General features: G+C 40.0%; 2 protein-coding genes and 1 long non-coding RNA gene across 3 annotated transcripts; 2 read left to right on the top strand and 1 right to left on the bottom strand.

Moving 5' to 3' along the window:
- Nucleotides 1–703: 703 nt before the first annotated feature.
- PRR11 (proline rich 11) lies at nt 704–11,214 on the top strand (the record flags this gene model as incomplete). The annotated part of the gene is made up of 8 exons (XM_080827399.1): nt 704–831; nt 3,636–3,786; nt 4,028–4,150; nt 7,121–7,384; nt 8,752–8,850; nt 9,207–9,319; nt 10,957–11,016; nt 11,106–11,214. The coding sequence occupies 8 exons, from the start codon at nt 704–706 to the stop codon at nt 11,212–11,214; spliced, it is 1,047 nt and encodes a 348-aa protein (XP_080683525.1).
- LOC308357677 lies at nt 11,144–19,086 on the bottom strand. The gene is made up of 3 exons (XR_013968225.1): nt 18,995–19,086; nt 16,419–16,498; nt 11,144–11,208 (listed from the first exon to the last, which is right to left on the bottom strand). It is a non-coding gene; the product is annotated as an uncharacterized lncRNA (long non-coding RNA).
- A 380-nt stretch (nt 19,087–19,466) lies between these two features.
- Nucleotides 19,467–25,619, top strand: SMG8 (SMG8 nonsense mediated mRNA decay factor). Its single transcript, XM_080826904.1, has 4 exons — nt 19,467–21,262; nt 21,969–22,114; nt 22,580–23,452; nt 23,864–25,619. The coding sequence occupies exons 1-4, from the start codon at nt 19,504–19,506 to the stop codon at nt 24,059–24,061; spliced, it is 2,976 nt and encodes a 991-aa protein (XP_080683030.1). The 5' UTR covers nt 19,467–19,503; the 3' UTR covers nt 24,062–25,619.
- Nucleotides 25,620–27,454: the final 1,835 nt, after the last annotated feature.

The following is a 27,454-nucleotide window of genomic DNA, read 5'->3' as shown; positions in this document are numbered from 1 at the left end:
GGGTCTTAGATTTGGGGTAACTGCTATTACACTGTATACCACCCATTTAATCAACTGTTGCAGCACAGAGTGTTAGAAAGAACACAGTCTTCTGAGACTTATTTATTTACCGCATTACACTGGGCAAATCATATACTCTTTCTATGTCTCAGTTTATTCTTAATGTAAAAAATGGGAATAAAAATCCTCTTCCTTGGGGATAAAATCTTGCCAGGTAGTGAGGATTCACTGAGAAAATGTATATGAAGGTGCCTAAAAGCAAATGGATATTCACTGGTTAAATCTGTTTCTTCCATTACCAACTCCACCTATCACAGTGGGTGCTCAGTAAATGTTCCTGGAAAGAAACTTTTTTAATAACTGACCATAACCCAACTCTAGCCATTTTCTCTCTTATAAGAAACGGAAATACACTTGACTTAATGAAGAAGAGCAAGGCAAACAAAACAAAATTAGAGAGCAATGTAATGCCAAAGCCGAGTCTCTAAAGATACTTTAAATCTGGGTTTAAATTTTTCTTCACTTCAGGGGACTTCTGGAATGCTGGTAGTGATCTATTTCCTAACCAAAGTGGTGGTTACAAGGATGTGTTCACTTTGTGATAATTCATTGAACTGTACAATTAAGATTTCTGCATTTTCTGTATGTGTATATTATTCTAAAATTTAAAAAACATGTAAAAAAAATTTTCCCTACAGAAATCATGCCTAAGTTCAAGCAACGAAGAAGAAAGCTAAAAGCCAAAGCAAAAAGATTATTCAAAAAAAGAGAAGCCTCTCACTTTCAGCCCAAGCTAATCACACCTCCTCCGCCGCCACCCTCACCAGAAAGGTAAGGCATAAGTGTGAAGAGGAAAAAATATTAAAAATCCCTTAAGGATAGGGTTACCAGATTTAGCAAATAAAAATACAGAATGCCCAATTAAATGTAAAGTTCTGATAAAAAATGAAATTTTTAAAATATTGTCCGATGCAACATTTATAACATACTCACACTAAAAAATTATTCCTCCCTCTTCAGAAATTAAATTTTGACCGAGCATTCTAAATTTTATGTGGTGACCATCATTTAAGAGTTTAGGGGCGCCTGGGTGGCTCAGTTGGTTAAGCATCTGGCTTCAGCTCAGGTCATGATCCCAGAGTCCTCTCCTGGGCCCCTGCTCAGTGGGGAGACTGCTTATCCTCCTCCTTTTGCCCCTCCCCCCATTCCTTCTCTCTCTCTCTCAAATAAATAAATAAAATCTTTTTTTTTTAAGTGTTTAAATGAAGTTTAAATCACAAGAAATTGTACTGGAGATGCACAGTAACTATTTTCTCTTTCCCTAGTCAGTTTAATTGTATAAATCTGGTAACTAAGAGATGCAAGAGGAATGTATAACTGGAATTTAAATCTCAGTTTTGGTAAAAGTTTGGTCAGTTATTCTCTGGGATGGAGGTTTAAACATATTATTGAAAGAGACTCTGAGTTATCAGAAGCCTAGGATACTGGGTTTCACAATGACATACATTATACATTTTGTTGTTACAGCTCTCTTTATAGAAAATTTTTTAAAATAAACTGGCCCTCAAAAAGCATTAACCATGATATTATCATTAACTCTTCTCTATCTCTCTTGAATATTGAAAATGGCCCTTAACTGGTGTTCCTGCTTCTGCCTTTGCCCCTCTGCAGTGTATTTCTGAACAACAGTCAGAGTGAACCTCTTAAAAATCATGTCATATTGCCCCTCTGCTTAAAACTCTCCAGTGTCTTTCCTGGGGCACCTGGCTGGCTCAGTTGGAAGAGTGTGTGACTTTTGATCTCGGGGTCGTGAGTTCAAGCCACATGTTGGGTATAGAGATTATGTAAAAATAAATAAATAAGTAAATAAAAACTCTCCAATGTCTTCCTTTCTCTGAGTCAAAATTAAAATCCTTTGTATGAGGCGGGCACTTGGGTGGCTCAGTGGGTTAAGCCGCTGCCTTCGGTTTGGGTCATGATCTTGGGGTCCTAGGATCGAGTCCCGCGTCGGGCTCTCTGCTCAGTGGGGAGCCTGCTTCCCTCTCTCTCTCTGCCTACTTATGATCTCTCTCTCTGTCAGATAAATAAATAAAATATTTTTTAAAACAAATATAAATAAATAAAATAAAATCCTTTGTATGACCCACAAGAGCAATATGATCTGATTTTGACATTCTCGCCTAATTAGGCGAGAATGTCAAAATCAGATCATATTTATTTATTTATATTTACTCTTCAGTTTCTCCACCCTAGTCATCCTGGCCTCCTTATTGTTCCCTAGACACCTCAGACAAGCTGCTGTCTCAGGGCCTTGCACTTATTATTACCCTTGCCTGAAATGTTCTTCTCCCAGATATTTGTATTGCTAGCTTCTTTATTTTTTCCTTTTTTAAGTAGGCTCTGCGCTCAACATGGGGCTTAAACTCATGACCATTGATCAAGAGTTGTTTGTTCTACTGACTAAGCCAGCCACGTACCCGTGTATTGCTAGCTTCTTTACTTTGTTTGAGTTTTGGGTTTTTTTTTCCTCAAAAGTCACCTTCTCGGGGCGCCTGGGTGGCTCAGTGGGTTAAAGCCTCTGCCTTCGGCTCAGGTCATGATCCCAGGGTCCTGGGATCGAGCCCCGCATCGGGCTCTCTGCTCAGCGGGGAGCCTGCTTCCTCCCCTCTCTCTCTCTCTGCCTGCCTCTCTGCCTACTTGTGATCTATGTCTGTCAAATAAAGAAATAAAATCTTTAAAAAAAAAAAAAAAAAGTCACCTTCTCAGTGAGACTTCCCTCACACCCTCCATTTCACCTCCATCCAACCTCCATTTCACCTCCATCCAACATTTCTCTCTTGCTCTATCCTTTTCCTCATAGTATTTATTCACTATATAACAATCCATATATATTACTAATTTACTTTATTACCTTTGTCCCAAGACATGTAAGTTTAATGAGGGCATGGGTTTTATCATGTTGTTCATTACTGAATCCCTGATGCCTCTTTACTTACTGTTTATTTTATTTATTACTTATTTATTACTACTTATTTATAAAGTAAATTATTGTGTAAGTGCATCTTGGAACTCTAAAATTTAATGAAAATTTTGGCTTTAGGTAGTCTCTGCTCCTGAGTTATACTATAAAACTAGCATGTTATTTTATGTTTTAAAGATGTATTTTTTCAAGAGAATGAGAGAGACCAAATGAGGGGAAGGGCAGAGGTTGAGAGAGAATCCCAAGCAGACTCCCACTGAGTGCAGAGGCAGATATGGGGCTCAATCTCACGACCCTGAGATCATGACCTGAGACAAATCCAAAAGTTGGATGCTCAAGCTTAGAGTTGGATGCTCAAGCTTATTATTTAAATAGAGCTGTTAGGGACACCTGGGTGGTTCATTTGTTAAGCATCTGCCTTCAGCTCAGGTCATGATCCCGGGGTCCTAGGCTCGAGCCCCGCATCCGGCTCCCTGCTCAGTGGAGAGCCTGCTTCTCCCCCTCCCTCTGCCTGCCGCTCTGTTTACTTGTGCTCTCGTTCTATCTCTCTGTCAAATGAAAAAAATAAAATCTTTAATAATAGCAATAACAAATAAATAAATAAAGCTGTTATTCCAACTCAGGAGTTTTTTGTTTGGTTTTGTTTTTCCTACAGAGTGGTTATTCCTTCAGCAGATACTTCCCTTAGCAGAAGTTGGCTAAGACCATCCTGGAACTTCAGACTTCCTAATATCAAAGATACCATAAAACTTTGGACAAATAGAGTGTGGTCTATATACAATTGGTGCCAGAACTGCATGGCCCAGGTATGGCTTTGACAACTTCATTTTCAGCAATATGGTTTTTCTGCATATTTGGTATGTGTGTTCACCTGTGTGTGTGCTCAGGTCAGCACAACACTCAGGCAAAGCTCAGGTGAGATGAAATTATGGGGTCATATAGGCCTTTGTTTCTGTAAAACATACATCAAACCACTTTCTTCTCCCTTTTTTCTTGTCCTGATCATGCTGCTTACAGAACTCAGGCTTGTTTATTTTTGAATTTCAGAGTTTAGAAGTATTGAAAGACACCATCTTTCCATCCCGTTTCTGCCACCGAGAACTCCACAGCCTAAAACAACGGTTTTGCATTTTGGAAAGTGAATTATGCAAGCTCCAGGAAACACTGAAGGTTGGTATTGTTAAATAGGAAAGAAATCCGGGGACACTTGGGTGGCTCAGTCATTAAGTGTCTGCCTTCAGTTCGGGTCATGATCCTGGAGTCCTGGGATCGAGCCCGACATCAGTCTCCCTCCTCATCAGGAAGCCTGCTTCTCCCTCTCCCACTCCCCCTGCTTGTGTTCCCTCTCTCACTGTGTCTCTATCAAATAAATAAATAAAATATTTTAAAAAACGAAAAAAAAGAAAAGAAATCCGGAATTAGGGAAGGAGGGCAGGGGTTATCCCCTATAGGAATCCCAGCGTGCTTTTACCAGAAGGAGCAATGGCTACAGGCAAGTGCTAGTCTTAGGGCTCTTTGCCCTCAGATCTGTTCCTTAGGCTTCAAGGCTTGACTCTGCACTGCACCGGGGCTAATCCATGCAGGCTGTATGTACTAAGCTCCATGTCACCTGGTTCCAGTTGTGCTTGGCTAATGGGAGACACTGAAGAGACACTGGTGGGATGTGGAGAAACTGTGTTTCCCCTTTGTTCTCTGCTTTGGGCAATTTCTCCAGTGATGGTTGTTGTCTCCCTCACCCCAGCTCCCTCCAGGTAAGTCTGTCAAGTTCCCAGATTCTCTGGGTTAACCCACCTCTAGAGATCAGGTTATAATGCTCTTCCCTTTGTCCCTCCAGCCTCAAGGTATTCATGGCTTTTTCCTGTTGCTAATCTCTGGGTTGCCTCAATGTTCCCTGTGTGTTTTCATCTCTTTCACCATCAATGTAACCAACTCCCCCCCTTACTCTCACCCTCTTTTCTTTTTTTTTTTTTTTTAAGATTTTATTCATTTATTTGACAGAGAGAGATCACAAGTAGGCAGAGAGGCAGGCAGAGAGAGGGAGAAGGGAGCAGGCTCCCCACCAAGCAGAGAGCCCGATGCGGGACTCGATCCCAGGACCCCAAGACCATGACCCGAGCCGAAGTCAGTGGCCCAACCCACTGAGCCACCCAGGTGCCCCGCTCTCACCCTCTTTTAAATACTCAGGATGATTTCTATTTTCTTGACTGATAGAGGTAGAAAAAGCCATATATATCCACTGTCTCCAAACTCCCCTAAGCAAGGCCCCTATTCTCAATGTCTACAACTCAAGAAAATAAACATTGCAGTTGTTGGTTTGCAGGGGAGCTTCTGGGATTACAACCCTTGTCCCGGAATTTGTACCTCAAGATGAATTAGACAGGAAGAAAGGTAAATCACCTTACTCCTCCAGGCCTGAGTTTCCTCTTCTAAAAATGATGATGCCATCTATGGTGGGCTGAATCAATGGCCTCCAAAAGATATGTTCAAGTCCTAATCCCTGAAACCTATCAATATGACTTTATTTGGAGAAAGGTTTTCTCCCATGTAATGAAGTTAAGGATTCTTTTTTAACGTAATCTCTACACCCAACATGGGGCTTGAGTTCACGACCCTGAGATCAAAAGTTGCCAGGTGCCCCTTAAGTTAAGGATTTTGAAGTGAAAAGATCATACTCTATTATCAGAGTGGACCCTAAATCCAATAACAAATGTCCTTATAAAGGAGAGAGCAGAGCACACACAGAGGAGAGGAGGAGCAGTGGGAGCACAGGTAGAGATTGGAGTGATGTAGTCTCAAGGCCAGGAATGCCCATAGCTATCAAAAACAGGAAGAGGCAAGAAACAGATTCTTCCCTACAGCATTGGGAGGTAGCACAGCCATGCTGTCATCTTGATTTTAGATTTCTAGCCTCCAGCACTGTGAAAAAAATGAATTTCAATTGTTTTAAGCCACCAAATTTATGATAATTTGATAAAACAACCATAGGAAACTAATACACCATCTGACTTCATAGGGTTATTTTTCATTTCCCAGGGCTGCCATAATAAAGTGGCATGGACTAGGTGGCTTATATAACAGAGATTTTTTTCCCCACAGTTCTAGAGGCTGAAAGTCTGAGATCAAGGTGTTGACAGAGTTAGTTTCTTCTTAGGCCTCTCTCCTTTGGCTTGTCTTCTCAGTGTGTCCTCAAATCGCCTTGTCTCTGCACACACATCCCTGATGTTTCTCCTGTATGTTCAAATTTCTTCTTTTTATAAGGATACCAGTCAAAGTGGATGAGAGCCTACTCTAACGGCCTCATTTTAATTCAATCACCTCTTTGAAGGCCCTATCTCCAAAGGCATCCTGGGTGCTACAGCTAGGGCTTCAACATATGAATTTGAGGGGTTGGGGGACACAATTCAGCCCCTAACATTCATGTTCCATTCCCTTGGCCTTTTTATCAGTCCTTGAATATGCTACATTCTTTTTTTTTTTTTTTTTTTAAAGATTTTATTTACTTGAGGCAGAGAACAAGTAGTGGGGAGGGGCAGAGGGAGAGAGAGAATCAGGAAGCTTGACTCAGGGCTCAATCCCAGGACCCAGAGATCATGACCTAAGCCGAAGGCAGACACTTAATGGACTGAGCCACTCAGGCGCCCCAAATATACGACAATTTTTAGCTGCATTAAGTATTTTTCCCTCTGCCAGGAACTCTCCCCAGACCTTATCTCCCTTGAGACCTGATAAATTGCAATGCATCCTTGAGATTATGGCTTAATATAACTCTCCAGGTTTCTCCCTATTCATGCCCACAGCACACCTCACTGTATTCACTGAAGCATTACTTTGTTTTGTCCTGGGTGTGTGTGTTTCATGTCTGTCTTCTTTGCCAGACTGTCAGCTCCACGATGTAACAGACAGGGTTCACATGGTACCCACACTGCCTGGCATATTGCACACACAAAACAAATACATGAATGAATGAATGAATGAATGGGTGAATGAATGGGCTTGTGATAAATGAGAAAATATTTTTTAAAAACCACATACTATACTGAGAAAGCATTCAATACGTGGTAGCTATTATCTCCATGACTCTGAGCCGCAAGAACCAAATAAATCTGTTACTCATTTGCCAAATGTAATGTTTTCTTACAGACTGTATTGGAAAATTCTTCCTGTCCAAGCTGTGGTCAAACCTGTCACATAAGTGGTAAACTCACAAATGTGCCCGCCCGCGTGCTAAGCACCCCTGGAGAATCTCGAGCGGTACTTCCTCCCACACTGCCACAGCCAGCCGCCCACCCTCCTGCTCTTCTTCCTCCGCCGCCCCCGCCCCCTCCACCTCCTCCTCTGCCTCCGCCTCCGCCGCCCACAGCACCTGTGCTGCTCAGAAAATCCGATCGCACTAAAGCCCTGCAGGTAGGAAACAATCTAGTAATGATTGTTTTGGTCAGTGTGTATCAGAGTAGTAAAACAAGGTGGCCTTTTGAGACGAGGCTAAGGGCTTTGAGAGGAAAGCTGCATTTTTTTTTTTCTGATTCCATCTCTTAATTATGTCAATGATTATGCTTCTAAAAACTCAGGCCTATAGATTTAGAAACAAAAGTGATTTTTTTTTAAAGGATAAACGAATGAAAGCCAGTAGATTGGAATATTCCTAATGGCTTCTCAGAATATCTTTTTACCAAAAGAAAAACCTCCCTGGGAAACCAAATTAAGAACAGAAGGTGGCTTAGTGAGTAAAATCAGAATAAAAAGAGTTGGTGGATCCAAAAGTATAATATGAAGCTGAAGGACCAGTCTCCATTAATTACTTAGCCACTAAGGGAGTATTTGTGAATCACTAAGCATGACCCTGTTTAAAAATCTGCTGAATTTTCACTCCAGATAAATTTGGTTTAAAATGGCTGGCTTAGGGGCACCTGGGTGGCTCATTTGGTTAAGCACCTGCCTTCAGCTCAGGTCATGATCTCAGGGTCCTGGGATGGAGCCCCACATTGGACTCTCTGCTCAGTGGGGAGTCTACTTCTCCCTCTCCCTCTGCCTGCCACTCAACCTACTCGTGCTCTCTCTCTATATCAAATAAATAAATAAAATCTATAAAAATAATAATAATAAATAAAATGGCTGGGTTAAATCCAGACCCTATTATTATATTTGCCATAATGCATAGCCCTCTGACCATACATTCTTGTTCTATGGGAACTGAGTCAACTTTTTAGGTAATTCAAGCAAAACTTCACTTTGATTTGAGGAACTTCTTCAACTCCAGTCTTATTATCATGACTCCCGAGGAAGATGCATAGTTGCAGAGAACTAGCCCATCTCTTATTTACTGTCAAAGCCTTACATTTTGATGAATACTTTACAGTAGCTTTAGCATCCATGTGTACTGAAAACAGGATCATTCTTGGTTGAATTAAAAGAATTTGATAGGTTCCTAGGGTAAATAAGAGTTAGTTTTTTGTTTTTGGTTTTGGTTTTTTTGGGCTTGGGCTATCTTTTTATTTATTTATTTGACAGACAGAGATCACAAGTAGGCAGAGAGGCAGGCAGAGAGGGGTGGGGGAAGCAGGCTCCCCACCAAGCAGGGAGCCCGATGCGGGGCTCGATCCCAGGACCCTGGGATCATGACCTGAGCCGAAGGCAAAGGCTTTAACCCACTGAGCCACCCAGGCGCCCCAAGAGTTAGTTTTTAAGTGAGTCTTTAAAAACTGGATTTGGATTTGCATTTGACTAGATATCTTGGTTACAATTTGAATTCTAACCTCTCCATGTATTTTAAGGCTGGGCCATTAAAAAGAGATGGACCCATGCAGATAACAGTTAAAGATCTACTGACTGTGAAGTTAAAGAAGACACAGTGTTTTGATGAAAGAAAGAAGGTAAGCTGATCACATACATGATCTTTGAGCTTTTAACCTGGTTGTCCCTTTCTGGAAAATCAGCCTATGTCTTATGTACAGAAGCCATTCTGAGGTAAGTATTCGATGTCTTATCTGAGTAGTTTTGGATCCTCAACAAAATGTGTAGACCCCAACATTATTTAATTAGGCAGTTTTATCTACCAACCATTAGTCTAAAGAAGTAGAGACATACTTGGAAGCTTTGCAATAAAAATTGAGTAGTAGATAATATCTTACCCATACTCAGCTTTCAAGTATTCATAGTCGCAGCATGTTTATATTTGGATGATATTTTTAAGTGTGTTTTTTGATACTGTCTCATTTTGTGATTAAAGCTTATACCATCACCAAAGGCACAGAATCCACTAGTTACTGTCTCTGACCTGCAGCGTGTCACCCTGAAGCCCAACTCCAAAGTACTATCAACTCGAGTTACAAATGTCTTGATGTAAGGAACTACACTGTGTTATGCTCTACTGTTACTTAAAAGAATGGGGTTTTTTTGTTTTGTTTTGTTTTGTTTTTTGCCTATCTCTAACTTTAAAAGTTATATATGCTCATTGTAGAAGACTGGAAATCCACAGAAAAGTTTACAGAAGAAAACGGGGGTGCCTGGGTGGTTCAGTCAGTTAAGCATCTGCTTTCGGCTCAAGTCATGATCTCAGGGGGTAGTCTGCTCATCTCTTTGCCCCTGACCCTGTTCAGATTCTCTCTCTCTCTCTCAAATAAATAAATAAAATCTTAAAAAAAATTTTTTGTAAAAGAAGAAAGACCAAATAACTGTATGATTGACGACAGCTACTATTAACATACTGTTGTTTATCATTCTAGTCTTTGTGTGGGCATCTACTCTATTATTTCCATTTCATGATGCTGTTTATTATAAGATACACAAATGATTTATTAGTGGATTTGCAGGCGGGGGTGGCCCAGGGGCACCTGGCTGGCTTTAGTTGGTGGAGCCTGCGACTCTCAGTCTCAGGTTGTAAGCTTGACCCCTAAGCTGGGCACAGAGATTACTTTAAAAAAAAAAAAACAAAAACAACAAAAAAAACCAAATACAGATAAATGGATTTGGGAGGAAAAGACATAATATCAAGAATGTTTTGGGGTGGGGGGTGGGGCGCCTAGGTGCCTCAGTCGGTTGAGCGTCTGCCTTTGGCCCTGGTCATGTTCCCAGGGTCCTGGGATGGAGTGCTACATTGGGCTCCCTGCTCAGCATGGAGCCTGCTTCTCCTTCTTCTTCTGCCATTCCCCCTGCTTGTGCTCTCTGTCAAATAAATAAAATCTTTAAAAAATAATAATTTTTTTAGTGGTGCCTGGCTCAGTCAGTTGGAAGAACATGCAACTCCTGATCTCTGGGTCATGAGTTTGAGTCCCATGTTGGCGATAGAGATTACTTAAAAAAGAAAAAAAAAGAAGAATTTTTAAAGCAGCCCAATTTCAGAAATAATAAAATATGAAAACTTGTATGTCTTGGAATCGATGAAATCTTTTGTTTATGTGTGTGTGTGTGTGTGTACCTGTGTATAATCATAATATACATGCAGTTAAGGCTTTTCCTGTTTAATGTGTCAGGAACTTTCCCCCATCTTATTAAAAATCAGTTTAAAGCATCATTTTGACTTCTTCAGTATATATAGTTCATTATATGCAAATTTCATAGATAAACTCCTGTTTTGAAACATTTAGGTTGTTTATGATTTTTTATTTCTAATTCTTCAGTGAACATCCTTGTCCATCACCCATGTGCATAGCTGACTCTTTCCCTCAGATGGATTCTTATATGTATCATTACTGAGTCAAGACGTATTACTTATTAGGGCAATTATATCACCTTATGCTCTTATCAGCATCTACTGCTATTTTTGTTTTTAAGTAGGCTCCACACCCAGCATGGGGCTTGAACTCACAACCGTAAGATCAGGAGTCACACACCCCACTGGCTGAGCCAGCCATGTGCCCCTCTGCTGATGTAACAAATAGAACCACTTTCTAGGACATTGCCTATGGAAACGTCTGCTTTGCTTTGGGAAAGGGGATAACATCTGGCAAGCTCTAACTTTTATATCTTTACTCCATCAGTACCCCTGGTAAAAGCCAGATAGACCTGCGGAAACTACTTAGAAAAGTTGATGTAGAGAGGTAATATGCTCTCTTATCTTTATGCTTTCTGAATCCATTTGAAAAGTTAGCATAAAACACAGCTTCTAATATTTTCAATACCTTTGCAGAAGCCCAGGTGGAACCCCACTTACCAATAAAGAAAACATGGACACAGGAACTGGGCTGACTCCAGTAATGACTCGGGCTTTGAGGAGAAAGTTTCAGGTAAGCCTTTAGGGGAAGCAAACAAAAAAAAAAGGTTCCTTTTCTTCAAAATCATTTACTTAGAATCATACAATCTAAAGGATCTTTCTTATAATAATTTTTAAATGGTATCTAATGCTTTACAAAACAATTTCATATTTAGTCTTTATAAAATTCTGTGACCTAGCTAGCATTATCATCTCTACTTTCACCATGAATGTCTGGTTTTATTAGTTCGTTTAGGTAAGTATTTATTAAGCACTTCCTCTATGCTAGGCACTGTGCTGGAGTACCAGGGATACAGTGGTAAGCAAAAAGAAACCTAACTTTATTGTCTTGGAGCTTTCAGCCTAGTGAGGAAAATAGACATTAGTCAAATAATCACATATTTGTATAATTCTACACTGAGGTAAGTACTATAAAGGAAAGGAATGGGATTCTGTGGGAACCCACAGAGGAACTTTATCTAGCCTGGGTGATCTAGGAAGGAATCCCTTAGGAGGTGATGAAGTGAGACTTGAAGGATGAATAGGCGTTAACTGGGAAGGGTGCCTATGGGATGAGGGGGTGGGCCCAGCATGGACATTTGGGAGGAAAGAGCTCCAAGCAAAAAGAACAGCATACATAAGGGTGTTGAGGGGGAGGGCACCTGACCTAACTGAGAAACTGAAAAGGAGCCAAAGTAGCTGTAAGAGAAAGCGAGTCTGACAGTGAAAAACAACGATGGAGACACAGATGGGGATCAGATCATGCACAGTTGGTAGGAAAAGATCTTGGCAGCTTTCTTCTTTGTCACCTACATGTATGACCCATACACCAAATTCTAGTATATCAGTGAAACCTGATGTGATTTCTTCCAAATCCTGTTTGTCTGTCATCTCCCTGTTCACCTCATTCACTGGATCCGTCTGCCACTCCTACTAGAGTGCTGGGACACAGGGCTGCTGGCCTCTTTGGCTACAAAACTTTTATTTCCATCTCCTTCTGGTGATAGAGACACACCGCAGACTTCACTGCTGACACTTTGCCAACCCAACACTGTCCCCCCTTTGTTTCCTCATTAAGAATCAGTGCCTTTTGCAGACAGTTTGGTTTCCCTCATGCCAATCACTGTTTTGGAGGTGTGGCCACATTTCTCTTTCCTCCTTTCAGAGCATCCAGTAGGGACCCTATCCCCAGATCACATTCCTTGGTGATATCACAAATTATGAAGGACCGGGGCAGAAGGCAGAGGCCTCACTGAAGGACTAAGCCCCTTCCTTTCTTTGTTCAGCTCTGGGATTCTTTTGTGTCCCTGCCCTACTCCATAATCACTATAATGAGTTGAGTAATGTGGAAACAAATGAAAATGCGATAAAGAATAAGCACACATATTGAACAACATCAAAAATCCCAGAAAGGTGGGGTGCCTGGGTGGCTCAGTGGGTTAAGCCTCTGCCTTCGACTCAGGTCACGATCCCAGGGTCCTGGGATCAAGCCCCGCATCGGGCTCTCTGCTCATCGGGAAGCCTGTTTCCTCCTCTCTCTCTGCCTGCCTCTCTGCCTACTTGTGATCTCTGTCTGTCAAATAAATAAATAAAAATTTAAAAAAAATTTTTTAAATCCCAGAAAAGTATCTGCTGTATGAGCTGTTCGCAAAATCCACTTAGTAGAAGGAAGTTTAAAAAAAAAACAAAACTGTTGTTAGACATAAAATGACTCGTCCTCCTCCCCACCCCCTCACCCCCAGAACTTAGGTTTCCTTTTTCCTTTAAGTCTGAAGCAACTGTATTAGTTAGGTTTTGCATTTGGTAACAAAATTTGCTTTTGCATTAGGTAACAAAAATCTGACCACTGTGGCTTAACAAAGCAGCACCTTATTTTTCTATCCTACATATTCCCTTGGGAAGTAGGCAGCCCATAACTGGTACAGCAGCTTCACCATGTCTTCACTGCTCTTCCATCCTTAATGTGTGGCTTTTATCCTCATGGTAAAGAATGCCTCCACCTCCTGAAGCCCAGTGCCCACATTCTAGGCAAGATAAGGAGAAAGGCAAAGGATAAAAGGGTGTGCTAGCTAAGCTACCCCTCACTTTATACAGGTGCTATCCAGGAACTTCTGATTATGTCAGAAAAACTGGGAAAAGTGGTTTTTAGAGTCTGGCTGCATTGCTGCCCTGCATAAAATCTGGTTTCTGTTAGTGAGGAAGGAGATCTGTGTTGGCCACATAATTCATATTATAATTGGGACCTTTTTTTTTTTTTCATAGGTGGCTCACCCTAGAAGCCCAACTCAAACTCTGCCACTTTCTACAAGCAGCTTTGATGAACAGAAGTGATGCTAACTCTGCCTGATGCCACATGATGATCCATAAAACACACAGATAAAACCACCCCAATCCTTTTTTTTAATGTAGTAGGATATATATATATAAATAATTATACTAATATATAATTCCATTTGAAGAATTAAAGTATGTACAGAGCCCCCATACATACTGTGATATAAAATGAGTATTTGGGTATTTTTTTAGTTTGCATGATCAATAAGAGAGCAGATGGAAAAATGCAGTCCCTAAAGTGATTTTTATCTGGGAATTACCCCATTTAGGTTGGAGAGGTTGTTCAAATTTAGCTAGATAACAAGTTTATACTCAATAGGTACAGTTTTGACGTTAAGTAAATAACCTGATTCCTTAAAAAATAAAATGAAATAACCCAGTTCCCATTCTTCTTGCGTATTCTCAGGTAATTAAAAAGAAAAGTATTTCAGCCTATAAAGCTAATGCATTCTTCAGTAGGCGCTACAGACTTGATCAGTAAAAAAGATCCTCTAGATTTGATTTCTGTTTACTGTAAACAGTTAGGAGGTAAGACTGTCCCCCACCCCAACCCAATTATGTTCCAAATGGATTTGAAGCAAAATATCCAATATAACCTTAAAAATGAGAATGTACCATTTCTAGCAGCTAGAAAGGATATCATATCTAGATCGCTGAAGTCTGAGATATTCCTCTCTTTGACATTTTCTATCCACATTCATGCAGCTAATTATAAGTTTTATAAGGATCTCAACATGAACCTTGTATTTTCCAGAGTGGCCTGCCAAGGATAATCTGAAGTCCATAGCAGATCTTCTGTGAGACCTAATTCCTGTTCTCAACAGCCTATATCTTCAGTAACAGTAATAATACAAACCTCACTGGATTTTTGTTCTCTCCTGCCAGTCCAGGGTCACCAGATTTAGCAATTGTAAATATATGGCAGCCAAATTTGAATTAAAAAACAAAAAACTTTTAAATATAAATACATCCTATTAAACAATGGGGAGGGGATTTTGTTTGTTTGTTTGTTTTAGTATGACCCAAATATTACATGGGAGCTATCTATTTATACTGAAAAAATTATTCATCATTTATCTGAAATTCAGCTTTAACAGGGCATTCTTTATTGTATCTGGTCACCCTACGGGTCAGTCCCCTACAAAGTTGCCAAGTATTTCTGGGAGCCCCCAGCTTGTCAGACATGTCTACTTAGCAGTGGACACAATTATAGCTTCAGCCAGGATCCCCATTACTATTATGTTAAGTATCACAGAGGAAGGGAAACTCTCATCAGGGTGAGTTCCTGTGACTGAAAGTGCAGGATTAGCTTTGATCCCCTGCAGTTCCAAGAATAAGGACAGCAGCTGCTTGTGGATGGGAAACAAGGTGTTTCAGATCTTCACTGAACTTCCTAGCCTGACAGGAAGCAGCTACAGGGGTGATACTATTTTAGCCTAGGCTACAAAAGATATTTTAGTCATTTCCCAGAAATGCCTATATTTCCACAGACAAATACTGCTTTGAGATACCAAATAGAGTGTTGTGGAAAGTCACCAGACTGGAAAGCAGACCTGGGGACCATGTTTTGTTCTCATGAGACCCAAATTTGTATCTACAGACACATTTATGAATGAAAATTAAACAGGTAATAAAGTTAAGAAACATACCTTTACCTAATTTAAAACAAAACAAAACAAAGCCTGCTAGCTACATTTATATTATATAAGAATAAAAGGAATGATCTCTGAGAACAAAACATTTGAGTATTTGTAACGATGTTTAATGGAGCACTTACAATGCTTATATTAATAAACCACCATGTACTGTCTCAATTTAATTTAAATGATTTGATGATTTGATCATTCTTGTGGAATAAAGGTTCATTTAAAAATGCTATAGAAATCCTATATATAAACATTTATAAAGCTGCTATTGCCATTGTACCAGTATTAAAAATGTTTTCTACCTTGTGTTTTTTACTAATTTTTATGACAGGTTTTATATTATACCGTTTGAGAATCTTGTGAATGCTATGGCTTCATTACACTGTTGCTAATTATATACTTCCAATGTTTATTTTCAGACTGGGTAACAACCACACAATATAAACACCAAGGTCCACCTGGTGATGTTTTAAAAATAAAAAGCAATAAAAAAACCTTTGGTTTTTTTCTTTAAATTTTTTTTTGGTAGAACGATAACACAGAAAAGTACATAATTACTAAATTAATAAATCATAAAGCAAATGCTCACGTAACCACAAAGAAAGAGACATTATAAATGTCTTTAGAAGCCCTGCCTGTCTCCCTCCCCTAACACAATCCCTTTCCTCAAAAAGTAACTACTGATTTGCTTGTTATAATAAATATTTCCTTGCTTTTATCCTCTAAGTACACATCCCTAAATGCTATGGTTTATTTTGCTTGCTTTTGAACTACACAAATAGAATCGTAAATTATGTATTTTGTTTCTGCCTTCTTTCTTTCTTTTTTTTTTTCAAGATTTTATTTATTTACTTGACACAGAGAGAGAGATCACAAGTAGGCAGAGCAGCAGGCTGAGAGAGAGGGGGAAGCAGGCTCCCTGCTGAGCAGAGCCCAATGCCAGGCTCGATCCCAGGACCCTAAGATCATGACCTGAGCTGAAGGCAGAGGCTTAACCCACTGAGCCACCCAGCCGCTCCCTGCCTTCTTTCAATCAACATTTATTTTTAGATTCAACCATGTTATATAGTAGTATAGATCATTTGATTTTTATTGTGTGAATATAGTTATCATTCATTCTATTGTTAATGGAAATTGGGATTATTTTTAATTTTTGGCTATTATGAACCATGCATGACATTATGAACATCCTTGGATATGTACATATGTATAAGAATTACTCTACTGTGATATCTAGGAGTGTAACTGCTAGGTTGTAAAGCATGCCTACCTTCTAGATACTGTCAAACTGGTCTTCCAAGTGGTTGTACCAATCCATGGTCCCCTCAGCAAAATATATAGTTCTTGTTCCTGTTTTATTCAAGGGAGTCTTTTCAATTTGAGTTTTCAACATTTTTTTAAAAGATTTTATTTATTTGACAGATAGATCACAAGTAGGCAGAGAAGCAGGCAGAGAGAGAGGAGGAAGCAGGCTCCCTGCTGAGCAGAGAGCCCGATGCGGGGCTTGATCCCAGGACCCTGGGATCACGACCCGAGCAGAAGGCAGAGGCTTTAACCCACTGAGCCACCCAGGTGCCCCTCAACATTTTTTTACTTGGGAAATCTGTACAATGCTTATGGTTAATATACACTTATTTTGCCTGGATTTAAAAGTCCAAGAATTGTTAAGATTTTATATCAGCAAAGTCACATACTAAACAGTAAATAATACACATGGTGAGGATCACAATATGATTTATATTGATAAAAGCAGAATTTCTCATTTTAGTTGAGATTTTCCAAAAGAGATAGGATCTGGGGGCATCTGGGTGGCTCAATTGGTTAAATATCTGTGTTTCACTCAGGTCATGATCTCAGGGTCCTGGAATCGAGGCCTTCCTCTGGCTTCCTGCTCAGCTGGGAACCTGCTTCTCCCTCTCGCTCTACCCCTTTCCCCATGCTCTCTTTCTCTCTCTCTCAAATAAGTCAATAAAACCTTTTTTTAAAAAAAGAGATAGGATCTGAACATGTAGAGAAGGGAACAAGTAAATGGTAAGTAGGCAAAATTTTTAATATGTATATGAAAGCAATTCTTTTTTATTTTATTTATTTATTGGACAGAGAGAGCACAAGCAGGGGGAGCAGCAGGCAGAGGGAGAGGGAGAAGCAGGCTTCCTGCAGAGCAGGGAGCCTGACATGGGGCTCAATCCCAAGACCCCAGGATCATGACCTGAGCTGAAGGCATATGCTTAACTGACTGAGCCACCCAGGTGTACCGACAATTTTTTTAAAAAATATGTCTTTTTAAAAACCCACTCCTGGGGCGCCTGTGTGGCTCAGTCGTTGGGCGTCTTGTCTTTGGCTCAGGTCATGATCTCAGGGTCCTGGGGTTGAGCCTCGCATCTGGCTTCCTGCTTGGGAGGAAGCTTGCTTCTTCCTCTCCCACTCCCTCTGCTTGTTTTCCCTCTCTTGCTATGTCTCTCTCTGTCAAATAAAATCTCACCACCAACAACAAAAAATCCCACTCCCACTCCTTTTTGAATTCTTTTTAGTAAATAAGGATTGGTTGAGAAGCCAAGTATAGCTTAATTTATTAAAAACACCACCACCATGGACTTAGGGTTCTATCCTTCCTTTGAAAATTAAATGAAATAATTCTTTCCCCCACCACAGTTTTATTTAGATATAACTGTTGTAACATTGTATTAGTTTAAGGCATACAACATAATGATTTGATATATGTATATACTGCAAAATTATTTCCACAATAAATAGATAAAAGAGAATGAAAAGTACAGTCAGGAAATATAGTCAATAATGTTATAATAACTACGGTGACAGATGGTAACTACAGTTACCATGGTGACCATTTCATAATACATAATTTTTGAATCACTATGGTATACACCTGAAACTAATGTAATATTGTATGTCAACTCTACTTCAATAAAAATAAATAAACAAAAACAATAAAGAGGATGTCTACCCAAAAACCTGCACACAGAAGTTCGTAGCAGCTTTACTAACAATTTACAAAACTTGGAAGCAACTAAGATGTATTCTAGTAGGCAAAAGGATAAATAAATGGTGGTACACCTAGATAACAGAATATTATTCAACACTAAAAATAAATGAGCTATCAAAGCATGAAAAGACAGAGGAAACTTAAATGCATATTACTAAGTGAAGAAGCTAATCTAAAAAGCTATGTATTGCATGAGTACAACTACAGGACACTGGAAAAGGCAAAACTTATGGAGACAATAAAAAGATCAGTGGTTGCTAGGGGTTGGAGAAAGAAGAATGAATACAAGACGCATAGAGGATTTGGGGGGCAGTGAAACTATTATATAGGACACTGTAATGGTGAATACATGTCTTTATACATTTGTCCAAGCCCATAGAATGTACAACACCAAGAATAAACCCTAATGTTAGCTATCAATTTGGGGATAATAATGATGTGTCAACCAATGTAGGTTCATAAATTGTAATATAGGTACTGTTTTGGAGCCAGATGTTGATGGGGGGGGGCAGGGCATGTGTTTGTGTTGGGGCAGAGGTTACAGTGGAACTTTCTGCTCAGTTTTGCTATGAACCTAAAACTCTTTTAAAATAAAAGTCTCATTTAAAAAGAAAAAGGAAAACAGGGAGTAAAGAAATGAAAGTGAACAAATTCTAACACGTTTTAAACATTTTACTATACATTTTAGCATTTATATATATATTCTTCCAAGAAGGAGAAATTATTTTTTTAAAGCTTGTACTCCATAAACCTTTCAAAATCACTGGATTTCTCTTCCACTGATGTGAGTGAATTACATTTCTTTAGAAACAGGACAGAAGAAAGGAAATATGTTCACCTACCTTGCTTTGCCAGGTATCTCTAGAGCTGTTTCTCAAACTGTAACCTGTGTACAAATCATTAGGATTTAGTTAAAATGCATGTACTGATTCAGTATGTCTGGGTTAGGGCCTGAGATTCTATCTACATTTTTAACTAGCTCCCACTTGGACCTGCAGGCTACACCTTCTGTAGCAAGGTTCTAGAGTTTAAACCGAACCACTTTCCTATTTTTGCAAGAGTCACTTGACCAGCTTCTTTTGCAGTGTTTTTGTATTCCTTGAACTGCAAAACTCTCTGTTTCCAATCGTCTTTTTGATCTCTCAATTCCTACAGCCCGTGTTAAGGCAAACCTTAAACAAGCTGTGGTATAGCAGTGGGGAAATCACGAAGAACTAGGAGGAGCGGGAGGCGGAACCTAGAGTGAGAGGATAGCAGGAAGTGAAGAAGCGGAGGAGGGATTTCGAAAGTGGACGTCAGCCGGTAGGGTTTTCTGGGCGGACCGGAAAGAGTCTAGAGAAGTCTCAGCACCATGGCTGGTCCTGTCAGCTTGCGAGAGCTTCTAATGGGCGCTTCATCCTGGACCGGCTCTGAAAGTCCGGAGGGATCCTCTACAGAGGGCGGAGGGAGCGTGGCTGGTGGACCGGAGCCTCCTTGGCGAGAGGATGAGATCTGCGTGGTGGGAATCTTCGGCAAGACGGCTCTGCGACTGAATTCCGAGAAGTTCTCACTTGTGAATACGGTTTGCGACCGACAGGTCTTTCCCCTCTTTCGCCACCAAGATCCTGGGGACACGGGGCCTGGAATCAGGACCGAGGCTGGAGCCGTCGGGGAGGCTGGTGGAGCCGGAGACGCTGGGGCTGGGACGGGAGATTCGGTTCGGGGAGGTGTAGCTGCCGCTGAAGGTAACCGAACTGAGCCAGGCTCCCAGGACTACAGCCTTCTGCAGGCCTATTACAATCAGGAAAGCAAAGTTCTTTATCTTCTTCTCACTTCCATCTGTGACAATTCGCAGCTTCTGCGGGCTTGTCGCGCCCTTCAGAGCGGGGAAGCTGGAGGTGGCCTGTCTTTACCTCATGCAGAAGCGCACGAGTTCTGGAAGCATCAAGAGAAGCTGCAGTGCCTCAGTCTTCTTTACCTTTTCTCCGTCTGTCACATCCTGCTTCTGGTCCATCCTACTTGTTCCTTTGACATCACTTACGATCGAGTATTCAGAGCCCTGGATGGACTGAGACAGAAAGTACTGCCCCTTCTCAAAACAGCCATTAAGGATTGTCCAGTTGGCAAAGACTGGAAGCTAAACTGCCGACCTTGCCCACCTAGACTCCTTTTCCTCTTTCAACTCAATGGAGCCCTCAAGGTCGAACCCCCTCGGAGCCAAGACCCAGCTCATCCAGACAAGCCCAAGAAGCATTCTCCCAAAAGGAGACTGCAACATGCCCTGGAGGACCAGATCTATAGAATCTTTAGGAAGAGTCGTGTCTTGACTAATCAGAGTATCAATTGCCTATTTACTGTGCCTGCCAACCAAGCTTTTGTGTACATAGTTCCGGGTAGCCAAGAGGAGGACCCAGTAGGCATGTTGCTGGACCAACTCAGGAGTCATTGTACTGTGAAGGACCCGGAATCTTTGCTGGTGCCTGCACCCCTTTCTGGGCCCAGGCGATACCAGGTGATGAGGCAGCATAGCCGACAGCAGCTGTCTTTCCACATTGACAGCAGCAGTTCCAGTTCTTCCGGGCAGTTAGTGGATTTTACCCTTCGGGAATTTCTATGGCAACATGTGGAGCTAGTCCTAAGCAAGAAAGGTTTTGATGACAGTGTGGGCAGGAACCCACAGCCTTCCCATTTTGAACTTCCCACTTACCAGAAGTGGATCTCAGCAGCTTCAAAACTGTATGAAGTAGCTATTGATGGGAAAGAGGAGGACCTGGGGTCTCCCACTGGGGAGCTAACATCTAAGATTTTAAGCAGTATTAAAGTCTTAGAAGGGTTTTTGGATATTGACACCAAATTCTCAGAAAACCGGTGCCAAAAAGCTTTACCCATGGCCCATAGTGCTTATCAGTCAAATTTGCCTCATAATTACACAATGACTGTCCATAAAAATCAGCTTGCTCAGGCTCTACGAGTGTATAGTCAACATGCTAGGGGTCCTGCCTTTCACAAATATGCCATGCAGTTACACGAAGACTGCTACAAGTTTTGGAGCAATGGCCATCAGCTCTGTGAGGAGAGGAGTTTAACTGATCAACACTGTGTGCACAAATTTCACTCATTACCTAAATCAGGTAGCTAAAATTCTCTCAGCATTTTGAAGTCAGAACTGAGCTGTGTTTTTATTCTTGGGGTTTTTAAAAATTATTATTTTTAAGTAATCTCTTTGCCCATTGTGGGTCTCAAACTCATGACCCTGAAATCAAGAGAGAGTTGCATACTTTATTGGCTGAGCCAGCCAGTCACCCCTATATTTGTGTTTTAAGAGAAGCTATTCACTAGGTATTGGTATTTTTTAAAAAGGCGCTATAGAAATTCAGTTGCATCAAATTTAAGTTTTCTCTCCTGCTGTAAAAAGAAAATAACATCTATGGCTACTAATTATTTTCTTGTATTTAAAGGATAAACCGTAGGGAATTAGTAAATGAGAACTGTTAATACGAATTTTCAAAAATTTCGTATTAACATTTTTATCTTGGAGTTTTTGTTGAACTAAACGGAATACAATGAAATGTATTCTCACCATGATGATGATAAAATTGTCTTAGAAAACCTAAGACTTCAGATTGAAAATATATATCCTTTTTTGTATCTTCATTTGCTTTTTCTGCTGTGTATATTTAGTCAAGATTTTGTGTTTTTACTGGGTGTTTTTTATTTTTCCTTCTCATTTCCAAAGTACTGTTTGGAGAAATTTTGAAGTTAAATGCTATAGAATATAAAATAAATTTGACTCTGCATTGTGTGTGTGAAGTTAATAGTGACTGTTTTGTTTTCCAGGAGAAAAACCAGAAGCCGATAGGAATCCTCCCGTGCTGTATCACAATAGCCGAGCTCGATCTACTGGTGCCTGTAACTGTGGAAGGAAACAGGCACCTCGAGATGATCCCTTTGATATCAAGGCAGCTAACTATGACTTTTATCAGGTAGACTTTAAATTTTTCTTCCTCTTTTTCCTCCCTTTGGTGTGTGTGTTAACTACCATTTAAGTAAAAGTACGTATTTTCAGAAGCAAAGTATGTAGAAAAGTAAATGTGACTGGAGTATGCTCTATAGACAAGGAAAAGTTCTTTTTATTACTTACTTGCTTACCCATTAATTGCTAATCTTGTTTTTTAGAGTGAAGAATGTGTTATTTATTTTTTAAAAGATTTTATTTATTTATTTGAGAGAGATATAGTGAGAGAGCATGAGTGAGGGGTGAGAATAGGGAGAAGCAAGCTCCCCGCTGAGCAGGGAGCCTGAAGTGGGGCTCGATCCCAGGACCCCCGGATCCTGATCTGAGCTAAAGGCAACCGCTTAACCCATTGAGCCGCCCAGGTGCCAGAGTGTGTTATTTTAAATGAAGAGTTCACAAGGTTGTTTATTTTATTTTGTTTCTTCCTCTATAGCTTCTGGAAGAAAAATGTTGTGGAAAATTGGATCATATCAATTTCCCAGTATTTGAACCAAGTACACCAGATCCTGCTCCTGCCAAAAATGAATCTTCTCCTGCCCCTCCAGATGCAGATGCTGATAAACTTAAAGAAAAAGAACCTCAAACCCAAGGAGAGAGCACAAGCCTGAGTTTAGCTTTGAGTTTAGGCCAGTCCACAGATAGTTTAGGTACCTATCCAGCTGATCCACAAGGAGGAGGAGATAATCCAGAAGTTCATGGTCAAGGAGAAGTAAAAACTGAGAAGAGACCAAATTTAGTTGATAGACAGGCATCCACAGTTGAGTATCTCCCAGGCATGCTACATTCAAATTGTCCTAAAGGTCTCCTACCCAAATTCTCCAGTTGGTCATTGGTTAAACTAGGCCCTGCTAAGTCTTATAACTTTCATACAGGTTTAGACCAACAGGGCTTTATTCCAGGAACAAACTATCTTATGCCTTGGGACATTGTCATCAGGACTAGAGCCGAGGATGAAGGAGACTTAGACACAAATTCTTGGCCTGCTCCAAATAAAGCTATTCCTGGAAAGAGAAGTGCAGTTGTAATGGGAAGAGGAAGACGGAGAGATGACATAGCTCGGGCATTTGTGGGCTTTGAGTATGAAGACTCTAGAGGTCGGAGGTTTATGTGCTCAGGACCTGACAAAGTAATGAAAGTAATGGGAAGTGGGCCAAAGGAGTCTGCTTTAAAAGCCTTGAATAGTGATATGCCCTTATATATTCTGTCATCATCTCAGGGTAGAGGGCTAAAACCACATTATGCTCAACTTATGAGGCTTTTTGTTGTAGTTCCCGATGCTCCTTTGCAGATAATACTAATGCCCCAGGTAAGAAATACGACATTTTCCATCCTCAAATAAAAAATGCTGATGCTTGTTTTGTCTTTTAGAAGTGTAGGATAATATCAAAGTAATTATTTCATTAAACAGTTTTAAATTTTAAATACCTTTTCAACCTAATATTCTAGTTCTTGAAAAAAAAAATCATGTGTTAATCAGTTCACATTGTCAACTCACACTGTATAGTTCAAAGGCAGAACTTGAAGTTAAAAACCTGTAGAAAAGTAGGATAATACTTGAGACCAGTAATGTAATACTGAATATGATTAGAGTTAGGAGCATACCCATTATCTCCTTAATCTTATATGGTCTTTGAACCTGTTGTTTGTTTAAGCATTTACCTTTCAAGTGTTTCTTATTGAAAAATGTAAATATAAGTGCATTTCCTTTATTTTTCAGGTTCAGCCAGGCCCACCACCGTGTCCAGTATTCTACCCAGAGAAACAAGAAATCACTCTCCCACCAGATGGCCTCTGGGTTTTGAGATTTCCTTATGCATATGTGACTGAGAGAGGACCTTGTTTCCCTCCTAAGGAAAACGTGCAGTTAATGAGTTACAAGGTGCTCCGTGGAGTTCTTAAAGCAGTAACACAATGAGTGTTTTACAGCCAGTTCAATCTTAAAGCTGGTGTTTGGTTTTGGTATGTGCTTGGGGGGGGGGGGTTGTTTTTGGTACATGTATGCTGTATTTTCTTCAATCCAAAATGTGCTTTGGTTACAGGTGTTCAGTATTGGGACAGTAGTTATTCCACTATTTCATAAATTGATATTTATTGTAAGTGGACCTACAGCTTGCTAATAAACATTGGTTCTTCTAAAAAAGGACATAAAATACCTGGTTGGTATCTCTATTTTCTTTTGTTTCTGTTTCACTGTTCATAATAAAACATGTTTCTATCATAACAATGTTAAATAATCATGTTGATTCAAAACTTTGCTTTGGTTAAAACAATGTTTAAGCTGGGATTTTCCTTAAGATGCCACTTCTGAAATTACCTTCAAAAATAAGATGACCCAGTAGGTTATCTGGTAATGTTATGGACGACTTACTTGCAAAAAAAGCCCTATTGTTTGGCTCACAATTCTGGTACCTAAGTTAGACTGTTTTGTCCTGACTATTTTATTCCTGGACTGATGAGATGTCATTTTTTTTTTTACTTTTTTATTTTTATTTTATTTCATTTTTTTATTTGAGAGATATATTTTAAGTGAATGCTATCTGAACTAAAACTTATTTTTTAACTTTTTTTCTAAGACTTTGTTTTTAAGTAATCTCTAAACATAGGCCTCCAACTCTGGAAATTAATTTACAGTGTTCTTGCATCTCATCCTTATTTTTCATCCTTTTAATTTTTCCTTCCTTATATATCAGTTTTAACAATCACAATCACTTTTGTACTAGACATGGTTTTTGGGTGGTTTTATTAAGTAGTGCACTGCATTTGGAAAACACAGCTAGGTTGCTCTGTAAGACATATATTAATAGTTGTTTGCTTTTCTAAAGATTTATTTAAGGAAGAGCGAGAAAGTGGGGGGAGAGTTATAGGGAGCCAGAGAGGGAGAGATGCAGACTCCCCACTAACCCCCCACTGACCGTGTCTTGATCTCATGACAATGAGATCATGACCTGAGCTGAAACCAAGAGTCAGATGCTTAACTGACTGAGCCACCCAGACCCCCTTGTTTTGTTTTTTTTTAATAGGCTATAAGAGTTGAGTAACAGGCTGTATAAACTTGTGGTTAAAGGAACTATAACAAAGTAGTTTGTAAGAACAAGTAAGGTGTCAAAAGAGCAGATTTGTGTCTTTTTTTTTTTCTTTCTTTTTTGATGTAATTCTTACATGGAAAAAATTTACATTCCTGCTTAAATTAGGAAGTGATTTTCCTTAATTATTTTGATTACAGAAGCCACCCTAATTTGAATTTCTGTAGTTTTTAAATACAAGTTTTTATGCTATTTGTATTTACAGCCTACTTAAGACAATTGCAGAACTTCTTCATGTTTTTATCCATAAATTGGTTTATAGAATGTTGCATTAGAGAAGTGTGGACATCTGCAATTTGTATTGCTTACTGCCTTGCACATTAGTGATATAAACCTTATTCAGCAAATTTCCAAAGTGATGATTTTATTAAAGAAATTATATTTCTTCTGTAGCAGCACTTGCATTGTCCTTTGCTTAGCAGATGTTTCTCTTTTTTATTGAGATACAAGCAGATGATTCAAATGATTTTTTTTTTTTTTTTTAAGAATCGCTAGGTTAGAAGGGACTTCACAGGATATCCTTTGGCCTATTGGTAAGTCTGTTGTGTCTCCGAAAAGTTGTATAGAATTTTAGGAAGTAAATTATATCTTATTCAAGGAGTGCTTATTATTTAAAGGCCAAATGTGATAGCTCTTTTTTATGTTAAACTATGTTACTCTGATTTAAAAAAAAATTTTTTTTTTGAAGATTTTATTTATTTGCCAGAGAGAGAGAGAGAGAGAGTACACAAGCAGGCAGAGAGGCAGGCAGAGGCAGAGAGAGAAGCAGGCTCCCTGCCGAGCAAGGGGCCCGATGCGGGACTCGATCCCAGGACCCTGGGATCATGACCTGAGCCAAAGGCAGCGGCCCAACAAACTGAGCCACCCAGGTGTCCCACTCTGATTTTTTTTTTTTTTAAATGGCCTCACATGTTGGTTTAAAGTTGAGTTCCCTGTACTACTTAAACAGGGGAATTTGTATTTTAGTTGAAAAACAAACAAAAAACTTCCAAGAAAGAGTAAAACAAAGAAAATTAGAAAAAATGGGACTAGGAAAGTCTGATTCACAAAAATAACAATAGCTGCTCTTTACTGAATGCCACAGAATAATAACAGCTATTTCATGAATGTCCATTTCTTAGGTACTTTACTAAGCATTTTGCATACATTGTCTCTAATTCTCAAAACGTTGCAAGATAAGTCTGTTTTTACAGATCAAGAAATTAAAGTTAGAAGAGGCTGAATAATTTGTCCAGGGTCACATAGGGAGTAGCGAAGTCAGGATTTAAATCAAGGCCTCTGATTTCAAAGCTGTACTCTTCCAGTGTCCTGTCTTCTGAAAAAATATAAGATTGAAAACTGCATGTCAGTTCCTCCAACTGAATATTTGACTCTGGTCTTAAGACTTGGTGAACGGGTGAGTTTTGGGGGTGCCTGGGTGGCTCAGTTAAGCGTCTGCCTTCAGTTCTGGTCATGGTCTTGGGGTACTGGGATCTAGCACTGCACTGGTCTCCCTGCTCAGTGGGAAGACTGTTTGTGTGGCTCCCTCTGCCCCACCCCCACCCCTTGTGCTTGCTCATGCTTGCTTTCTCGGTCTCTAATGAATAAATAAAATCTTAGGGATGCCTGGTTGTCTCAGTTGGTTAAGCAACTGCCTCCAGCTCAGGTTATGATCCTGGTGTCCTGGGATCAAGTCCCGTGCGTTGGGCTCCCTGCTTGGCAGGGAGTCTGCTTCTCCTTCTGACCTTCCCCCTTCTCATGCTCTCTATCTCATTTTCTCTCTCTCGGTCAAATAAATAAATAAAATATTTTTAAAAAGACGTGTGTGGGGCACCTCGGCGGCTCAATGGGTTAAGCCTCTGCCCTCGGCTCCGGTCATGATCTCATGGTCCTGGGATGGAGCCCTGTATCGGCTCTGCTCAGCAGGGAGCCTGCTTCCCCCTCTCTCTGCCTGCCTCTCTGCCTACTTGTGATCTCTCTCTCTGTGTCAAATAAATAAATAAAATCTTAAAAAAAAAAAAAAAGGCGTGAATGGGTGAGTTTTTAATGTCAGAAAAATCGGGCATGATACCCCTAAAATATCTTGTTTCTTTTAAGACCATGAATCTTGATTCTCTCTAAACTCTATTGAATCTTTATATTATACTATCTCTTGTTACAGATTTTCTCCTGTATAAAATAGTACTATAGTAGATTGGAGCCAAAAAAAAAAGATTCTACTGCTTAGGAAACCTGGACAATGGCAC

The sequence above is a fragment of the Martes martes genome (genome assembly GCF_963455335.1).
Source record: "Martes martes genome assembly, chromosome: 16".
Classification (NCBI taxonomy): Eukaryota; Metazoa; Chordata; class Mammalia; order Carnivora; family Mustelidae; genus Martes; species Martes martes.
The sequence above is the reverse complement of the archived record's forward strand: the minus strand, read 5'-3'. Positions and strand labels throughout refer to the sequence as shown.